The sequence below is a fragment of the Erithacus rubecula genome, assembly GCF_903797595.1.
Source record: "Erithacus rubecula genome assembly, chromosome: 20".
NCBI classification, from domain to species: Eukaryota; Metazoa; Chordata; class Aves; order Passeriformes; family Muscicapidae; genus Erithacus; species Erithacus rubecula.
The window spans coordinates 10958292-10974819 of NC_136672.1; the positions used below are offsets into that span (position 1 = coordinate 10958292).

Genomic DNA, 16528 nt, shown 5'->3' on the forward strand with positions numbered 1-16528 from the left:
GACAAGAATTACTCCTATGGATCCACCTGCATTTCCCCTCTTTGGCTTCTCTCTGCTTATCTCTCACAATTCTGAAGCTGCTGGGAAAGATTCCCCAGCATCTCCTTTCCACAGCCCAGGGGTGTCACAAACAAAGCCACACCAGCTTTGTGCTGGCTCCATTTGGAACCTCCCACCCCAACCCTTCTGTCCAGGGATGCTTTGAAATCTCCCTGGAAAACAAACAGAGACTCCCAAATTCCCCCCCAGCTCCTGTGGCTGAGGGAGCTCAGAGGGGCTGGCAGGAAGATTCCCAGGGAGCAGACACAGGGCAGGGGTTGGCAGAGACTTCCAGAGACCCAAAATCCCTCAAACCACAGCAAAACCCCAACCAGGCACCCTGAGGAGCTGCTGCCCAGCCCCTGAGCACAGGAACAGCACTCACCTCCCTGCTTGCTCCTGTCCAGGTAGATGGAGACCCTTCGGGCCAGACCTGTGAGGAGACAGCAGCAGCAAGGTCAGGGGCAGGCAGGGCAAGACCCAGCTTAAACTGGGATTAGAAACAGCAACAGCTGAAGCACCCAGGTGCCCCCCTGTTGTTCAGCAGAGCATTTCTGGGAGGGCAGAGCCTGGGGAGCAGGGCCAGGAGCCTGCCCTGCTCTCCAGAGCCAGGCACAGACCCAGGAGCTGCAGGGAGCTGCACAGACCCGTGGTGCCCCTGCCATGGACCAGGGTTTCCACTCTGGGAGGGCACTCAGGGAAGCAACACCCCCTGAGCTGTGCCAGGAAATGTGGGAGCTCTGTGTCTGCCCCTCAGTGTCCCTCTGTCCAGCTGCCACTGCAGCCTCAAAGGAGCACTCAGCTGTGACACATCCCCCTCTCCTTCTCTAAGTGGGGAAATGGCCCTGACAATGATGTCCTGGTCATGTCCTGGTCATGTCCTGGTCATGTCCTGGCTGCTCTCAGGAGCACTTCAGGGGTGAGTGTGACATTATGACACAGGGGAAAAGCTGGGAGAGAAGGGATGGAATCAAGAGTGGGAGCAAACAAACTCCAGTAAAACTCCTGAGCTCTGCAGCTTCAAAGATGCATCCTCAGTTTTCTGAGGCAGTGCTGGACCACAGCTGTGGTCTTGGCAGCAGATGACTCTCAAGACTCTCATCTCCACGGGGACTTGCTCCACTTAGCTCTTTTGAAGTGCCTACATTTATTTCTCTGTCCACAAACAGATCTGTCCTTCTCTTCTGCTCAATCTGCTGGGAAGGTGGAAGGCAAAGAAAATTTATGCCTCACAAGGCCCCAGACTGCTTCAGTCCATAAGGGAAATAAAAAGCCAAGGGAAAAAAAAAAAAAAAAGCAGCCCCAATCCTAAAGAGAACAGATTTAAAAGTTTCCCCAGTCCTGTTTTGGCAAATGGAACCACCCAGAGCTCTCTCAGCTCTGAGCCTGTTCTGCAGTGCCAGACACTGACAGTCCTTTCTGAGAGTTAAACCCTGCCCAGTGACACTGACAGTCCTTTCTGAGAGTTAAACCCTGCCCAGTGACACTGACAGTCCTTTCTGAGAGTTAAACCCTGCCCAGTGACACTGACAGTCCTTTCTGGGTGTTCATCCTGCCCAGAGACACTGACAGTCCTTTATGAGAGTTAAACCCTGCCCAGAGACACTGACAGTCCTTTCTGACCTGAATGCAGGGATGGGAAACATCAAGCAGCAGCCAGCAAAGCTGGTTTTTGTTGGTACAGAACTACAGAGTGACAGCACAAAGGACAACTTGTCCCAGCCCCTGGGCCCTGCCTGCTCACACAGCCCCTCCTGCTCTGCTGCCACCTGGAAAGGGCAGGTTCAGCCATGGGCACAGCAGGCTCTGAGCTTCCAGCAGCTCCTCATCAGCTCTGGGCACTGCTCTCAAACACCTGAGAGGTGTTAAGGGAAAAACACACACGAGGCAGCCCCAGGAAAATCCAATGAATAGCTGAAAGAGCTGTGTCAGGCTCCTGGGATGAGCCACATCAGCTCAGAAATGAGAACTGTCAGCTTTTACGGTCAGGATGAATGATGATGGTCATCTCATCTGACCTCCTGCACAGCATGGGCCAGGCAGCCTCATCCAGCACCTCCCATCAATCCCACCAAGGGTGGCTGAGCCACAGCACTCACAGAAAAACCTGCAGCCTGACAGAAATATTCCAGGGACAGAGAATTGCCATTAGAGCATCAGCACCTGATTGGGTTTGGGAAGGAGGGAACATCCACCTCCTGGAATGCTCTAAAACCTCCTTTAATATCCTAATATCCTCCTTTAATGTCCTAAAACCTTCTGTAATGTCCTAAAACCTCCTGTGATGTCCTGAAACAGATTTCAGGGTTACACAAACTGGTTTTCTGGCTTCCTCCCACGTGGGCTGGGTGCCAGGGCTCCTCTTTCCACCCTTTTCTGCCCAGCTTTCCTCACATTCCAAGCAGGCTGGAGTCTCACTGTGCTGCCCTTCTGCATGTGCCAGGTTTAGAGCACATGTCCCTCTGCCACCTCCTGACCCACAATAAACAGGGAGGAGAAAGTGCCAACATTGGAGCTGGGGCTACAGGAGGTCACAGGCTCCTCTTGCAAAGCTGCACCAAGGCTGATTTTCACCCTCCCCCCAGAAACCCCAGTGGGACCCACCTCGTGTGGTTGGCAGCATGTCTGACAGCCCCTGCCAGGCTGTCACCATCTCTGGGTTCTTCTCCAGGTCTGCAAAGTTCTTCCACACTCTGATGGCACCATCATCTTGGGGAGCACAGGGAAAGAACACAAAGCAAAGTCACTGCTGGGGCAGCTCCTCGTGCATGAGGAAGAGGAGAAGCAGAACTGGAGTCACACAGACCCCAAATCTCAGAGTGGCACTTGGACACTTTCTGTTGGAGCTGTTTTCCCTCTCTAATTTACATCCAAGAAACCTAAAGCTTTGTTCTATTGGAGCTGTTCTGGAAGAGCTTTTTCTCCTCCCTTGAACAACACCTGACATTCAGTGTCTCTCCATTTCCTTGACATTCATTTTCTCCAGGATTCATCTCTGGATTGGTGCCAAGGGCCACACAAGTACCCACTCAACACAAAGCAGCAGCATCAAAGCCCAGCCCAGCAGCAGCAAATCTTTCAAGAACATCGTGTGTTTTTTTCAATTTGCTCCCCATCTGTGAAACTTTTGTGCTAAGAATCAATAAATTGAAAGAAATATGTCCTAAAGGCTCTCTCAGCTCCCCTTCCCCCTCCTCCCTTAATTACAACCTGTACAGTTGAGCAGGAAGCTGCAGAAGCTGTTGAAAACACTCTGAGTGCCAGGGTTGGAATGGTTCCTTGGGAGAGGGGCAGATCTGACTCACAGCTTCACAGAGCAGAGTCTGGGCAAGATCTCCTCATGCAACCCCCTGGGAGCTGCAGAGGAACTCAGCCCCAGCTGGGAGCTGCAGAGGAATTCAGCCCCAGCTGGGAGCTGCAGAGGAACTCAGCCCCAGCTGGGAGCTGTGGTGCTGAGGCTGAGCCCTGCCCTGCCCATGAGCTCACACAGGGGCAGAGCTGCAGCTCCTGCACTTTGGCTGCTGCACAGTTTCAGCTTTAACCAACTCCAGCCACCTTTCCCCAGGTGTGCCACAGCAGGGGGTGACACAACCCTGCCATGACAAGCCAAGACTCCATGGGAGTGGCTTCAGCCACTGGTCAGTCCTTGGAAACATTTGAGAGATTTCAGTACAAGGAAGAACTTGCTGGAAAGGGCTCTGAGCTGAGAGCAGGGAGGGAAGGGAGCAGCCGTGGAGGGGAGAGGAGGAGGTCAGAGCAGCTGACCTGGAGGGTGCCCAGGCCCTGCTGGTGGGACTGAGCCTCACCTGTGGCAGTGAGCAGCAGGGAGCAGTCCTGCCCGTTCAGGTACTCCATGGCCGTGATCCGCGTGTAGCGAGGGTTCCCGTTGTGGAAATAATCCAACTTCTCCCCCTTCTCCCAGTCCCAGAAACTGGGGCAGGCACAAACAAAAGGGGAGTTTTCAGTTCTCTGTGCAAGCTGTGAGGAGATGCACTCCTACCCAGTTTGGGAGTTTGGCATCATTTGATTAATAACACGTGGAGTAACAGTTGATTAATAATTCAGTGGAATCGTGGATTGGAACGACCTCAAAGCCCACCCAGTGTCACCCCTGCCATGGCAGGGACACCTGCCACTGTCCCAGCTGCTACAGCCCCATCCAGCCTGGCCTTGGGCACTGCCAGGCATCCAGGGCAGCCACTCTGGGCACCTGTGCCAGCCCTGCCCACCCTGCCAGGGCAGGATTCCAACCCTGCAGCTGCTGAGAGAGAGCCAGGACAGGCCCTGCAGTGTCCCCATGTCCCCAGCCCTCACCAGATGCTGTCCCTGCAGTGTCCCCATGTCCCCAACCCTCACCAGATGCTGTCCCTGCAGTGTCCCCATGTCCCCAGCCCTCACCAGATGCTGTCCCTGCAGTGTCCCCATGTCCCCAGCCCTCACCAGATGCTGTCCTTGTCAGCCACAGCAATGCAGGGGGTGAAGGGGTGGAATTTCACCACGGAGGGCACACCTGGGTTCCTGTTGAGGAAGATCTGATCGTCCAGCCGGGAGATGCCTGGGGGGACAGCAGCACTCAGCTCCCCTGGGATGGCCCCAGGGTGTCCCCAGGGTGTCCCCAGGGATGCCCAGGACACCCTCAGCTCCCCAGGGCCACAGGGTCCCCCTGCCCTCAGCCCTCCCCTCCTGCCAGGAGTCTCAGGCCCCCTCAGTTATCTCAGGTGTGCACACCAAGGAGGTGACAAATCTTCCATCCTTCACACTGGCAAGCAAAGAGAACCAGCCCAGCCAAAGCCAGGGAAATGCCAGGTTGTGTTGAAGGAAAATCCAACACTACTTCTTCAAAATATAAAATACAAAATTGCCTTTTTATTTTTTTTTTTTTTCCAGTTTAAAATACAGCATTTCGCTGTAGCTTGTGGATTATTTATTCAGCCTTCCATTTCAGTTCCCTCACATTTTAGGTTAATTTGCAAATGAAAAATGTATTTTCCACGGAGACCTTAAAACGATGGGTAAAGACTTTTCCCATCTTGTTTTCAGAGCAGTTTGCTATTCACAAACAGTGTTGGGACCCCTGACACTGCTGGGTTTGGCACTCTCTGAATCCATCACACAAACCCCTAAACCCAGGAGACATCCATTCAGCCCCTGTTTGTTTTAGAATGCATCAAATGCATTGAATCTAATTTTCATTAAAAGCTTGTAAGTCTATTTTAATTCTTTTTAGTATTTCACGTTTGCCTTATTTTTTTAATGAAAAGTGGCATTTCAGTCACTCAGGTCAAGCAACCAAATATGAACACTGTCTAGAAAGAGATTTAACTTCTCCAGGCAAGCATGAAATATCCCCTTCTCTGTATTCCATCAGATCTCCCAGGCCATCTCCTGGGCTCCAGGATCATTTCTGTATTTCTCTGCTTGATGATTTCCTGCAGTTTCCCAGCAGGAAGCTCCAAATGCACTGCCAGGAGCAGCCTCCCAGCACAGGGAGCTGAGCCCTGGGCACTTTTCCTTCAGCACACTGGGATTTCCAGCCCTGTGTGCCCCAAAAAGCATCCTGGGGAGGAGCAGCTGGGCATGCCTGGGGAGGACACCAGGAGCTCCTGGAATTGTGGCTCCCCAGCCTCTGCTGCTCAGGGAAAAACTGAGGAATGCAAATTCTTCAGGAAGCTTCACTGGGTTCTACTTGATTCGAATAAATTCCTGTGCTGAGAGAATTGCAGCCCAAAGCAGCCTCAGAGAGCTGAGACACACTGGGAGCTGCAGACACAAATATTGCAAACCAGATGGGACCCAAGGAGTGAACAGCCCCTTGCAGAGCTCAGCAGAGCAGGGGAGCTGAGAGACATCCCTGAGCTGTCCCTGAGCTGGTCCAGCAGCTCCATGGTCTGCCCCACTGCAAACCCTGAGCTTGCAGCTCTGGATTTACCCTCCAGCACTCCAAAGCTGAGCTGGTGACCAACCCCAGCAGCTGAGGACAGAGAGCTGGGGAGCAGCAGGGACACACCTGCAGCAGGGACACACCTGCAGCAGCAGGGACACACCTACAGCAGGGACACACCTGCAGCAGCAGGGACACACCTGCAGCAGGGACACACCTACAGCAGGGACACACCTGCAACAGGGACACACCTGCAGCAGCAGGGACACACCTACAGCAGGGACACACCTGCAGCAGCAGGGACACACCTGCAGCAGCAGGGACACACCTGCAGCAGCAGCAGGGACACACCTGCAACAGCAGGGACACACCTGCAGCAGCAGGGACACACCTGCAGCAGCAGGGACACACCTGCAACAGCAGCAGGGACACACCTACAGCAGCAGGGACACACCTGCAGCAGCAGGGACACATCTGCAACAGGGACACACCTACAACAGCAGGGACACACCTGCAACAGCAGCAGGGACACACCTACAGCAGCAGGGACACACCTGCAGCAGCAGGGACACACCTACAGCAGCAGGGACACACCTGCAGCAGCAGGGACACACCTGCAGCAGCAGGGACACATCTGCAACAGGGACACACCTACAACAGCAGGGACACACCTGCAACAGCAGCAGGGACACACCTGCAACAGCAGCAGGGACACACCTACAGCAGCAGGGACACACCTGCAGCAGGGACACACCTGCAGCAGGGACACACCTGCAACAGCAGGGACACACCTGCAGCAGTGTGAGGGCTATCACTGTCCAGGCTGGGGCTATCTGGGCTGGGGCTGGCCAGGCTGTGGCTATCTGGGCTGGGGCTATCTGGGCTGGGGCTATCTGGGCTGGGGCTGGCCAGGCTGTGGCTATCTGGGCTGGGGCTATCTGGGCTGGGGCTATCTGGGCTGGGGCTGGCCAGGCTGGGGCTATCTGGGCTGTGGCTATCTGGGCTGGGGCTATCTGGGCTGGGGCTATCTGGGCTGGGGCTATCTGGGCTGGGGCTGGCCAGGCTGGGGCTGGCCAGGCTGTGGCTATCTGGACTGGGGCTATCTGGGCTGGGGCTGGCCAGGCTGGGGCTGGCCAGGCTGGGGCTATCTGGGCTGGGGCTGGCCAGGCTGGGGCTGGCCAGGCTGGGGCTATCTGGGCTGGGGCTGGCCAGGCTGGGGCTGGCCAGGCTGGGGCTATCTGGGCTGGGGCTGGCCAGGCTGGGGCTATCTGGGCTGGGGCTGGCCAGGCTGGGGCTATCTGGGCTAGCAGCACTCACCCCTCTGGATGATTTTCTGTGCCTGTTTCCTGACGCGGGCGTTGCGCAGGAAGCGCCACTCGCGCTCCTTGCGGATCTGGCTCTCCAGGTCGTGCTCCTCGGGGATCTGCAGGGCAGGATGCACAGAGAACAGTTCAGGAACACAGGGAACAGCTCAGGAACACAGAGAACAGCTCAGGAACACACACAGACACAGGGAACAGCTCAGGAACACAGGGAACAGCTCAGGAGACACAGGGAACAGCTCAGGAACGCAGAGAACAGCTCAGGAACACACACAGACACAGGGAACAGCTCAGGAGACACAGGGAACAGCTCAGGAGACACAGGGAACAGCTCAGGAACACAGGGAACAGCTCAGGAATACAGGGAACAGCTCAGGAACACACACAGACACAGGGAACAGCTCAGGAATACAGGGAACAGCTCAGGAACACAGGGAACAGCTCAGGAACACAGGGAACAGCTCAGGAGACACAGGGAACAGCTCAGGAACACACACAGACACAGGGAACAGCTCAGGAGACACAGGGAACAGCTCAGGAGACACAGGGAACAGCACAGGAACACACACACACAGAGAGCACAGGAGCACACCCACACCCACACAGGTAACAGCACAGGAGACACACACACAGACACAGGGAACAGCTCAGAAGGCACAGGGAACAGCTCAGGAACACTCCCACACACACACACACAGGTAACAGTTCAGGAGACACAGGTAAAAGCACAGGAACACACACACACACACACACACACACACACAGACACAGGTAACAGTTCAGGAGACACAGGTAAAAGCACAGGAACACACACACACACACACAGGTAACAGCTCAGGAGCACACCCACCCACCCACCCACCCAGTGAGCCCCAGGCTGCAGCCCCAGCTCAGGGACTCAGTGATGTCACTGTGCTCCTGTCCTGGTGCCTCCTGTCCCCTCCCAACCCTGCAGGCTGCTCTCAGCACAACACAGATTTCTCTCTTAACTCCCCTCAGCTGAGAAGCATCACACACAACCCCCAGATCAAAGGGGGAGCACGGCCCTGCTACAGCCAGCTCAGAACACACTGAAACCTTCCTGTTCCTGCTAATCTAGGGCTGCTGGCTGAGCAGGGCATGGCTACATTCCCAAATCCCTGGCATGATCAGGTTTCCTCCACCACTGAGCAGGAGCAGCCCTGTTTTGGTTCCCTGTTCTGAAAACCTGCCCCTGTGTCACTGGCTTTGATGACACACAAAATTCCCCTATAAATTGGAGAGTGGCTCTGCAGTCACAGCCCCTCTGAGCCATTTGCTGATATTTATTCACACCCCACAGCTCCAGGTTTCAGCACTCCATGGCTCCCCTACAAAACCTGTGCTCCAGGCACGAGGCCAGGCTGGAACTCACAGCCCCAGGGCTGTTCCCACCCTTATTCAGAACACAGGATCAAAAGGAATCAGCTCCTAAGATCTCACCCCAAACCATGGCAGGAGCTATATATGAGGTGTTTTTCATACTTAAAAAATTATTCAAGACTCCCCTGCTCCAGAACCATCCTTGGATCAACTACAGGGTTCTGATCCAGCTTCCTTTGATGCTGGTTGTTCCAAAGGAGTAACTCTTGCAGAAGGAAGACAAATTCCCCACAAACAAACCCAGTTTTCCCTGAATAAGAAAGTCCTTAAGTCATCTGTCACTATTACAAACCCTGCCTTCAAACCATGCTATCCTTTGGAAAACAGCTGTTACTGAGCTGGACTTCTGCTTCTGTAAAATAAATAAAAAATAAGAAGCCCACCCTCTACCTTTCCTCCTGGCAAAGAAAAAGCACTTTATTTCAGCACAACACCTATTAGACATGCAATGACAAACGACCCCTAATGAAAAGCAATAAACAAACCTGAGCTAAAATACATCAAAGGAATCTGAGAGGGGAGAGATGACACCCACACCTTAATGAAAATCCAGCTTCTCTGGGAATAAATTAAAGCAAGCCCAGGGAAGAGCCCTTGGAGCAGCAGTGCAGGGTCAGAGCAGGCAGGTAGAGGTGTCCTGGCCCCTCTGGGGATCATCCTGCCAGGAGGGAGGATCCATGAAAACAGGAAACCCAGCTCTGCTCCCTGCAGGATGGGGACCAGGACAGGTCCATCCCCAGGGCTCCAGCTTCCCCAGACAGGGAGCAGGGAGCTGCACCCTCCCAGCAGAGCTCTCCTTCTCTGGGCCAGGTCTGTCCCTGTCCCTGGGGGTGCCAGGAGGGGAGCAGGGAGCTTTGGCACAGCTCTCCCAGGTCACCATCCCTGCAGCACCTGCAGCATCTCACTCCTCTCCCAGGACCTGGAGCCAGGGCTCAGAGCAGCAGCTCCAGCAGGGATTTATCAGGAAGGGCTGCTTATGTAATTCTCACCTTCCAGGATCCTTCCCAGCTCCTGCCTGCATGTTCTGCCAGCCCTGGAAATAACAGATGCTGGCTCCCTCTCTCCTTGACTCAGGACTTCCTGACAGCTGGCACTGAGGCTTTCCTGTGCCCCGTGGCTCCCAGAACAGCCCTGAGCCACCAGGGACTGCAGGAGGAGGAAAAGCTTCTGCAGACATCAGAGCTGGGATAGGGACCTGCTTTTCCTGGCACATGGAGAAGCATTTCCTGCTCTCTTTATTTGATTAGATAATCAATAAATCAAACCTGGAATGATGGGCTTGAAATGCAGCTCCTGATTTACACTGGAAATTAATCCCTCAGTCTTTCCAGTGAAAGCATTCTCAGGGCAAGGTCCATGAAGCAAAACTAAATTCATAAATTAAATATGACTAAGATGCACTCAGAGTAATTTTATGTTTATTCATTACAGGAACAGTTGTCTTGTCTCTCCCTGTTTATGAAGGCAGGCAGCAGCTCCACAAGAACAGCCAGAATTAAGCATCAATGTCATTTTTCCATCAGTACTTGGTACACTTCACTCTTTGCCTTTTTCATGAGGCTGAAGCTCCCCAAAGGCAGCAGGCAGGACTGTTCCCTGGTGCTGCAGGAACAGGGGCTCCATGGAAACTCAGGCAGCACCCGAGCTGCCAGCCCTGACTTCCAGCCAAAGAAAGCTCAGAGAAAGTTCTCACAGATTCCTCCCTGTGCCCTGCACACACAGGCAGCCCAATCCCAAAAGTAGCTCTAATTCCTGCTAGGACAGAGGAACACCTGCAGAAACTCCCTCTGCCTGGCCTTCCAAAGCTGCTGTGCAGAAGTGCCAGGGAAGTCAATTCCCTCCCTAGTGTGACTGGGAAACCCAGACCTGGCTCTGTCCAAGCTTCACCCGGGGCTGTGGGGGCAGCTCTGCTCAGCAGCTCAGCCCCAGAGGCTCAGGGGGCCAGGGCTGTGTCCTGCTGCTGCTCCCTGGGGCACACAGAGCACCCTGGCTCTGCAGGAAGGCTCCCTTCCCTCCCTGCCTTCTGGGAAGCAGTACAGGAATGCTCTACTTTTTTTATTGCCCCCCATAAAGCCATTTAATCTATTTTATGTGCAGGAAATAGTAGTAAAGGCACTTCCCCACAGAGCTCCCCACTACCCCTGCCCGTGCCTGGCTGCCTACTCTGATTTATTTTATTAATAAAGACCCCCCTCTTCCCTGGGAAGAGTTTTTTCTAGGGAGCAGACAAATTATTTTAATAAGAACTAAGAGATCAAACATCATCTTCCTCCTCTTGTGCTCTGCTCTGAATCAAGACCCTGAAGCTCTTCTGGAGGAGAAAAGCCCTGGTGGAAGTTGGCCAGGCAGCCCAGCCCCACATCCCAATGTGCCCCAGGGAATTCCTGGGGGGCTCCAGCAGAAAGGGAATTTCACAGCAGCTGAGCAAGTGCCAGGCAATCACTTCACTGGTGATTCCCTCTGGAAATCAATCCTGTTCTGATTTCCTCAGACTTGGGCAGTTCCCTCCCCAGCCCCTGAACACTCCAGGAGTGTGGTGCAGATGGCTCAGCCCCAGCTCCCAGGAGGCAGCACCAAACCCACACCAAATCCACACCAAATCCACACCAAATCCACACCAAATCCACACCAAACCCGCACCAAACCCGCACCAAACCCGCACCAAACCCACACCAAACCCACACCAAACCCACACCAAACCCACACCAAACCCACACCAAACCCGCACCAAACCCGCACCAAACCCGCACCAAACCCGCACCAAACCCGCACCAAACCCACACCATTCCCACACCAAACCCACACCATTCCCACACCAAACCCACACCATTCCCACACCAAACCCGCACCAAACCCGCACCAAACCCGCACCAAACCCGCACCAAACCCGCACCAAACCCGCACCAAACCCACACCAAACCCGCACCAAACCCACACCAAACCCACACCAAACCCACACCAAACCCACACCAAACCCACACCAAACCCACACCAAACCCACACCAAACCCACACCAAACCCACACCAAACCCACACCAAACCCACACCAAACCCACACCATTCCCACACCATTCCCACACCAAACCCACACCAAACCCACACCATTCCCACACCAAACCCACACCAAACCCACACCAAACCCACACCAAACCCACACCATTCCCACACCAAACCCACACCAAACCCACACCAAACCCACACCAAACCCACACCAAACCCACACCAAACCCACACCATTCCCACACCGTTCCCACACCAAACCCACACCAAACCCACACCATTCCCACACCAAACCCACACCAAACCCACACCAAACCCACACCAAACCCACACCAAACCCACACCAAACCCACACCATTCCCACACCAAACCCACACCAAACCCACACCAAACCCACACCAAACCCACACCACACCCACACCAAACCCACACCATCCCCACACCAAACCCACACCATACCCACACCAAACCCACACCAAACCCACACCAAACCCACACCAAACCCACACCAAACCCACACCATTCCCACACCGTTCCCACACCAAACCCACACCAAACCCACACCAAACCCACACCAAACCCACACCATTTGCTCCTCCCAGCATCTCAGCAGCAGTGCTTGCACACAAATATCCACAGTGGAGAGGATATTTGTGGAGAGGAGCCTGGGCCCTGTCCCTGCCAGGCACAGCAGCCCCTCCAAGAGATGGAGCTCCCAGCCCTGACACCTTTGGGCTCCCTGAGCTCCCAGGGCACCTGGAAGCTGCCTTTAATGAGGGAGATTTACTGCTTGTCCTGTTCCACATTAAACCTGAAACCTGAGCTTTGGCTGAAGCATTCTGGGAATTCAACAGCTAAAACATTCTGGGAATTTAACAGCTAAATATTCTGGGAATTTAACAGCTTCTCTTTCCAGTCATTGATATCTTTGCCCATATCTCTTAAGAGCTCTGGCTTGAGTTTCACCTGAACAAGGTTTCAGTTTCTCTCTCACTCACACAGCTTAGCTAAACAAACAGGTCATTCTGCAGAGACCTGGATATAAGTTTGTCATTCCCACCCTTATTCTTCACTATAACACAACTTCTTAATTTTTTAAAAACTTTAAAACCCAACAGTAATGCTGCCCAAGCTTCCCCAGGCACTCATGGCATCCAGCCCCTCTCACCTTCTCCCCTGTAAGTGAGAGGAGTCTGCTGGAAGCAGAGCACAGCTCCCACCTGAGGACAGCAGGGTCTGTCCTGCTGCCACCCTGGCCTCCCCCAGGGCAGCCTCCCTACCACAGCCTGCAGATTCAGCTGGAATGTCACAAAGAAAACAGCATTTCTCTTTCTCCAGCCTCTCACTGTCCTTTCTGGGGAAAAGGGCCTTCCTTACTCCAAGTATTTATTTTACAAAGCAATTCATTTTAGCTAGAATGCAATTTTCTAAATCAGAGCAGCACAACTTTCCAATTGAACAACTCTGCAGTGCAACCAGGCAAAACTGGGGGAACTGGACACAGAAGCTCTCCTCATTCCTGCACTAGTTGTGGATTGTGCTCCACGGGGAGCTGAGCTTGCCCTGGGCTCCCTGTCCCACCCTCAGTGACCCTTCTGGTCTGATGGGCAGTCCCACAGCTCCCCAGACAGCAGGATAGAAGGAAACCCCTTCACTCCTTGGCCCCCCCAGAGGGCAGGAAAGGGGAAGAGCAGGGCAGGGCTGGCAGCTGTGGCCAGGGCCAGCACAGCCCCAGGTTACCTTCATGACGGGCTGGGCGAAGTACTTGGCGCTCCAGTCACAGAAACCTGTCTGCAGTGCTGCTGAGATGAAGCTCTTGTGCCCCACAGCATCATCAGCATCATCAGCTGTCTGTGGGGAGGGGACAGGGCTCAGCCCCCTGCAGGGCCAGGGACCCCCAGCACACCCCAGGGACACCCAAAGCTCCCAAACACATTGGCCATGCAGGAAATGCTGTACAGCAGCTCAGGGGTCCCCTTGGAAAGGGGCACAGTCCCTCATCCCCTCTCAGGGATCTGGGAGCAGCAGCCCCATGGCCCCTCAGCAGGAGCCCTGTCCAGGGGGGTGTGGGGAGCAGTGAGGATGAGTCAGGATCCAGCCTCAGCTGTGCCAAGCTGGGTGTGGATGAGTGTCTGTCACACAGGACACCCCGAGGGAAAAGGGAGAAGCTGCTCCATTCCCTTCCAGAACATGATCCAGGCTGCTGCTGCCAAGGCCCAGAGAAGGGAAGGTGCTCACCCTGTGTCCCTGCTCTGCCTGGAGAGCAGCCCCAGGGTCAGGGATCTGGCTCTGGGCTGTCACTCAGGCACACAAATGTTTACAGAAGAGTAAGCCACGGACTCTGATTAGACACATTGCTTAGTGGCAGAAGTGAATAATGCCCTATCAAAAGCTATAAACCACAATTTATCCTGAAGAAAATAAATTAATCAATTTTTATTTGGCTGGTTAGAGGCAACCAATCTGGATTAGCAGCAGCTGGAAGCAAACGAGGGATGCACAGAAATAAACCACAGAAAGTGGGACAAACCCCAGCAGGGAGAAGCTGCCAGGGAAGGCTCCTTACCTGCTCTGGGCCCTTGTCAAACATCTTCCTGGTCCTGGGGAACTGGTGGGAGTGGGGGGTGTACTGCAGGGGCACGCTGGCAGTGCCGGGGCGCGCCGGCAGCTCCCGGCTCGGCCCCGCCTTGGGCACCTCGCTGGTCAGGCTGGAGCTGCTGGTGCTGCTGGTGGGAGGAGACCCCCTGGGGGACACAACAGGGGTTGGGTATGCCTGGGCACCAGGGTTGTGTGGGAATTGTCTGCTTGTCTCTTTGCTCCCTTCTGACAAGGTCTGTGCTTCGCTGTGGTGGCTCCTCTGCAGAAAGGTCACAATTCCCACGTCCCCTCCAAAGGGCAAACCCACCCCAAACCAAGAGGGAGCTCTGACTGTGCCCACTCCAGCCTGAGGGGATGAGCCTTAATGCTCTGGGAACCTGTGATGGCTGACCTAAGCCAGGGCTGCATTTCCATGGGGGGACTGAAGCTCCAAACCATTGGAATTTAAACTGGGCCCTCTGCTCCAACCTGGGATCTTACAGGTACACCCTGGTTACCCAGCAGATCTAAGGGGTGGTGTTTTCTCTCCCATTTCCAGCCCCCAGCTTTGCCCCCAGCCCTCTCAGTTTCCCTGCAGTTCAGGCAGGTGTGCTGCCCATCAGTTAACCCTGGCTTTCATCAGCTCCAGGTGCAGCAGGCACAGCTCAGACGTCAGTGGGAATTTGGGCAGCAGAGCTCAGGAGAGGCAAAAACAGCCAGTCAGCTCTTCACCTCAGACACCCAGTGGGGCTTGTTACTCTTTGCCCTAAAGGAAAGCAGGAAGGAACCCCCCACCCTTCCCCAGAGCTCTCCATCCACTCCCACCCTCCCCCTGAGAGCAGGAGGCACACTGTGCCCCTGGGGCAGCTCCCTGGCTGGGCTGGGCAGGGAGCAGCCACCCGGGCACAGGAGGTGCAGGAGGCCAGGCTGGACTCACCCCACTTGGTGGATGTGCATGCCCTTGTTGGTGGGGCTGGCAGGGGCCGACTGTGTCAGCGAGGAGGAGTCCAGGATGCGCTGGGGGCGGGCGTTCACCGTGGCCTGGGGGACAGACAGGGCAGGGCACATCAGATCAGCTCAGCTCAGCTCAGCCCAGCTCAGCCCAGCACGGGCACTGCCCCAGCCTGGGGCAGGGAGGGGTCTGGGGGCTCTGGGGGGAACAGACAGCTCAGCTCAGCTGAGCCCAGCCCAGCTCAGCCCGGGTCAGCTCAGCCCAGCTCAGCTCAGCTCAGCCCAGCCCAGCCCAGCTCAGCCCAGTCCAGCCCAGCTCAGCCCGGGTCAGCTCAGCCCAGCCCAGCTCAGTCCAGTCCAGCTCAGCCCGGGTCAGCTCAGCCCAGCCCAGCTCAGCTCAGCTCAGTTTAGCTCAGCTCAGCTCAGCTCAGCTCAGCTCAGCTCAGCCCAGCCCAGCTCAGCTCAGCTCAGCCCGGGTCAGCTCAGCCCAGTCCAGCTCAGCCCAGCCCAGCCCGGGTCAGCTCAGCCCAGCCCAGCTCAGCTCAGCTCAGCTCAGTTTAGCTCAGCTCAGCCCAGCTCAGCCCAGCTCAGCCCGGGTCAGCTCAGCCCAGCCCAGCTCAGCTCAGCTCAGTTTAGCTCAGCTCAGCTCAGCTCACCCCAGCTCAGCCCAGCCCAGCTCAGCCCAGCCCAGCTCAGCACTGCCCCAGCCCGAGGGTCTGGGGGCTCTGGGCTGCTCCCACCCAAAGGCTCCACTGCTGCCTCTGGCAGAACACTTACCCCAGAGTTGAGAGCAGCACCCAGAGCCAGCTGCAGGCACCCCAAACACAGGGCAGGGGGACAGGCTGGGGTCCCCTCAGCTGCCCAGGGCTCCCCACAGCCACCAGCTGACCCCTTACCATCCTGCAGCTCCCATAACCCACAGCATTTGTGACCATAACGCATAAACACGTTCTGAGCCTGGAGAAAAGGAGGCTCAGGGGGAACTTGTGGCTCTGCACAAGCCCCTGAGAGGAGGGAGCAGCCAGGGGGGGTCAGGCTCTGCTCCCAGGGGACAGCAGGACAAGAGGAAACGGTCTCAAGCTGTGCCAGGGGAGGTTCAGGTTGGGTATTGGCAAAGTTCCTTCCCTGGAAGGGCTGTGCAGCCCTGGCACAGCTGCCCAGGCAGGGGTGGAGTCCTGGGGGATTTAATTCAACAGCCCTGTGGATGTGGCACCTGGGGACAGGACAGTGGTGGCCTTGGCAGTGCTGGGGGGTGGCTGCACTGGGTGGGCTCAGAGGCTGTTCCAGCCCCAATGATTCTCTGATTCAGCCTTGAGCCTTCATTAAAAACACCTGCACAAAGCAGCCTGGGCTGAAG

At 55.5% G+C, this 16528-nt stretch overlaps 1 protein-coding gene across 1 annotated transcript in view; it reads right to left on the reverse strand.

Moving 5' to 3' along the window:
• RPTOR (regulatory associated protein of MTOR complex 1) overlaps positions 1-16528 on the reverse strand; it is a gene marked incomplete at its 5' end in the record, with an annotated part of 102646 nt that overhangs the window by 15115 nt on the left and 71003 nt on the right. Inside the window, 8 exon segments of the mRNA XM_079323682.1 lie at positions 425-472; positions 2644-2748; positions 3846-3970; positions 4480-4594; positions 7238-7343; positions 13384-13494; positions 14210-14387; positions 15158-15261. Coding sequence (XP_079179808.1) covers positions 425-472; positions 2644-2748; positions 3846-3970; positions 4480-4594; positions 7238-7343; positions 13384-13494; positions 14210-14387; positions 15158-15261 — 892 coding nt within the window.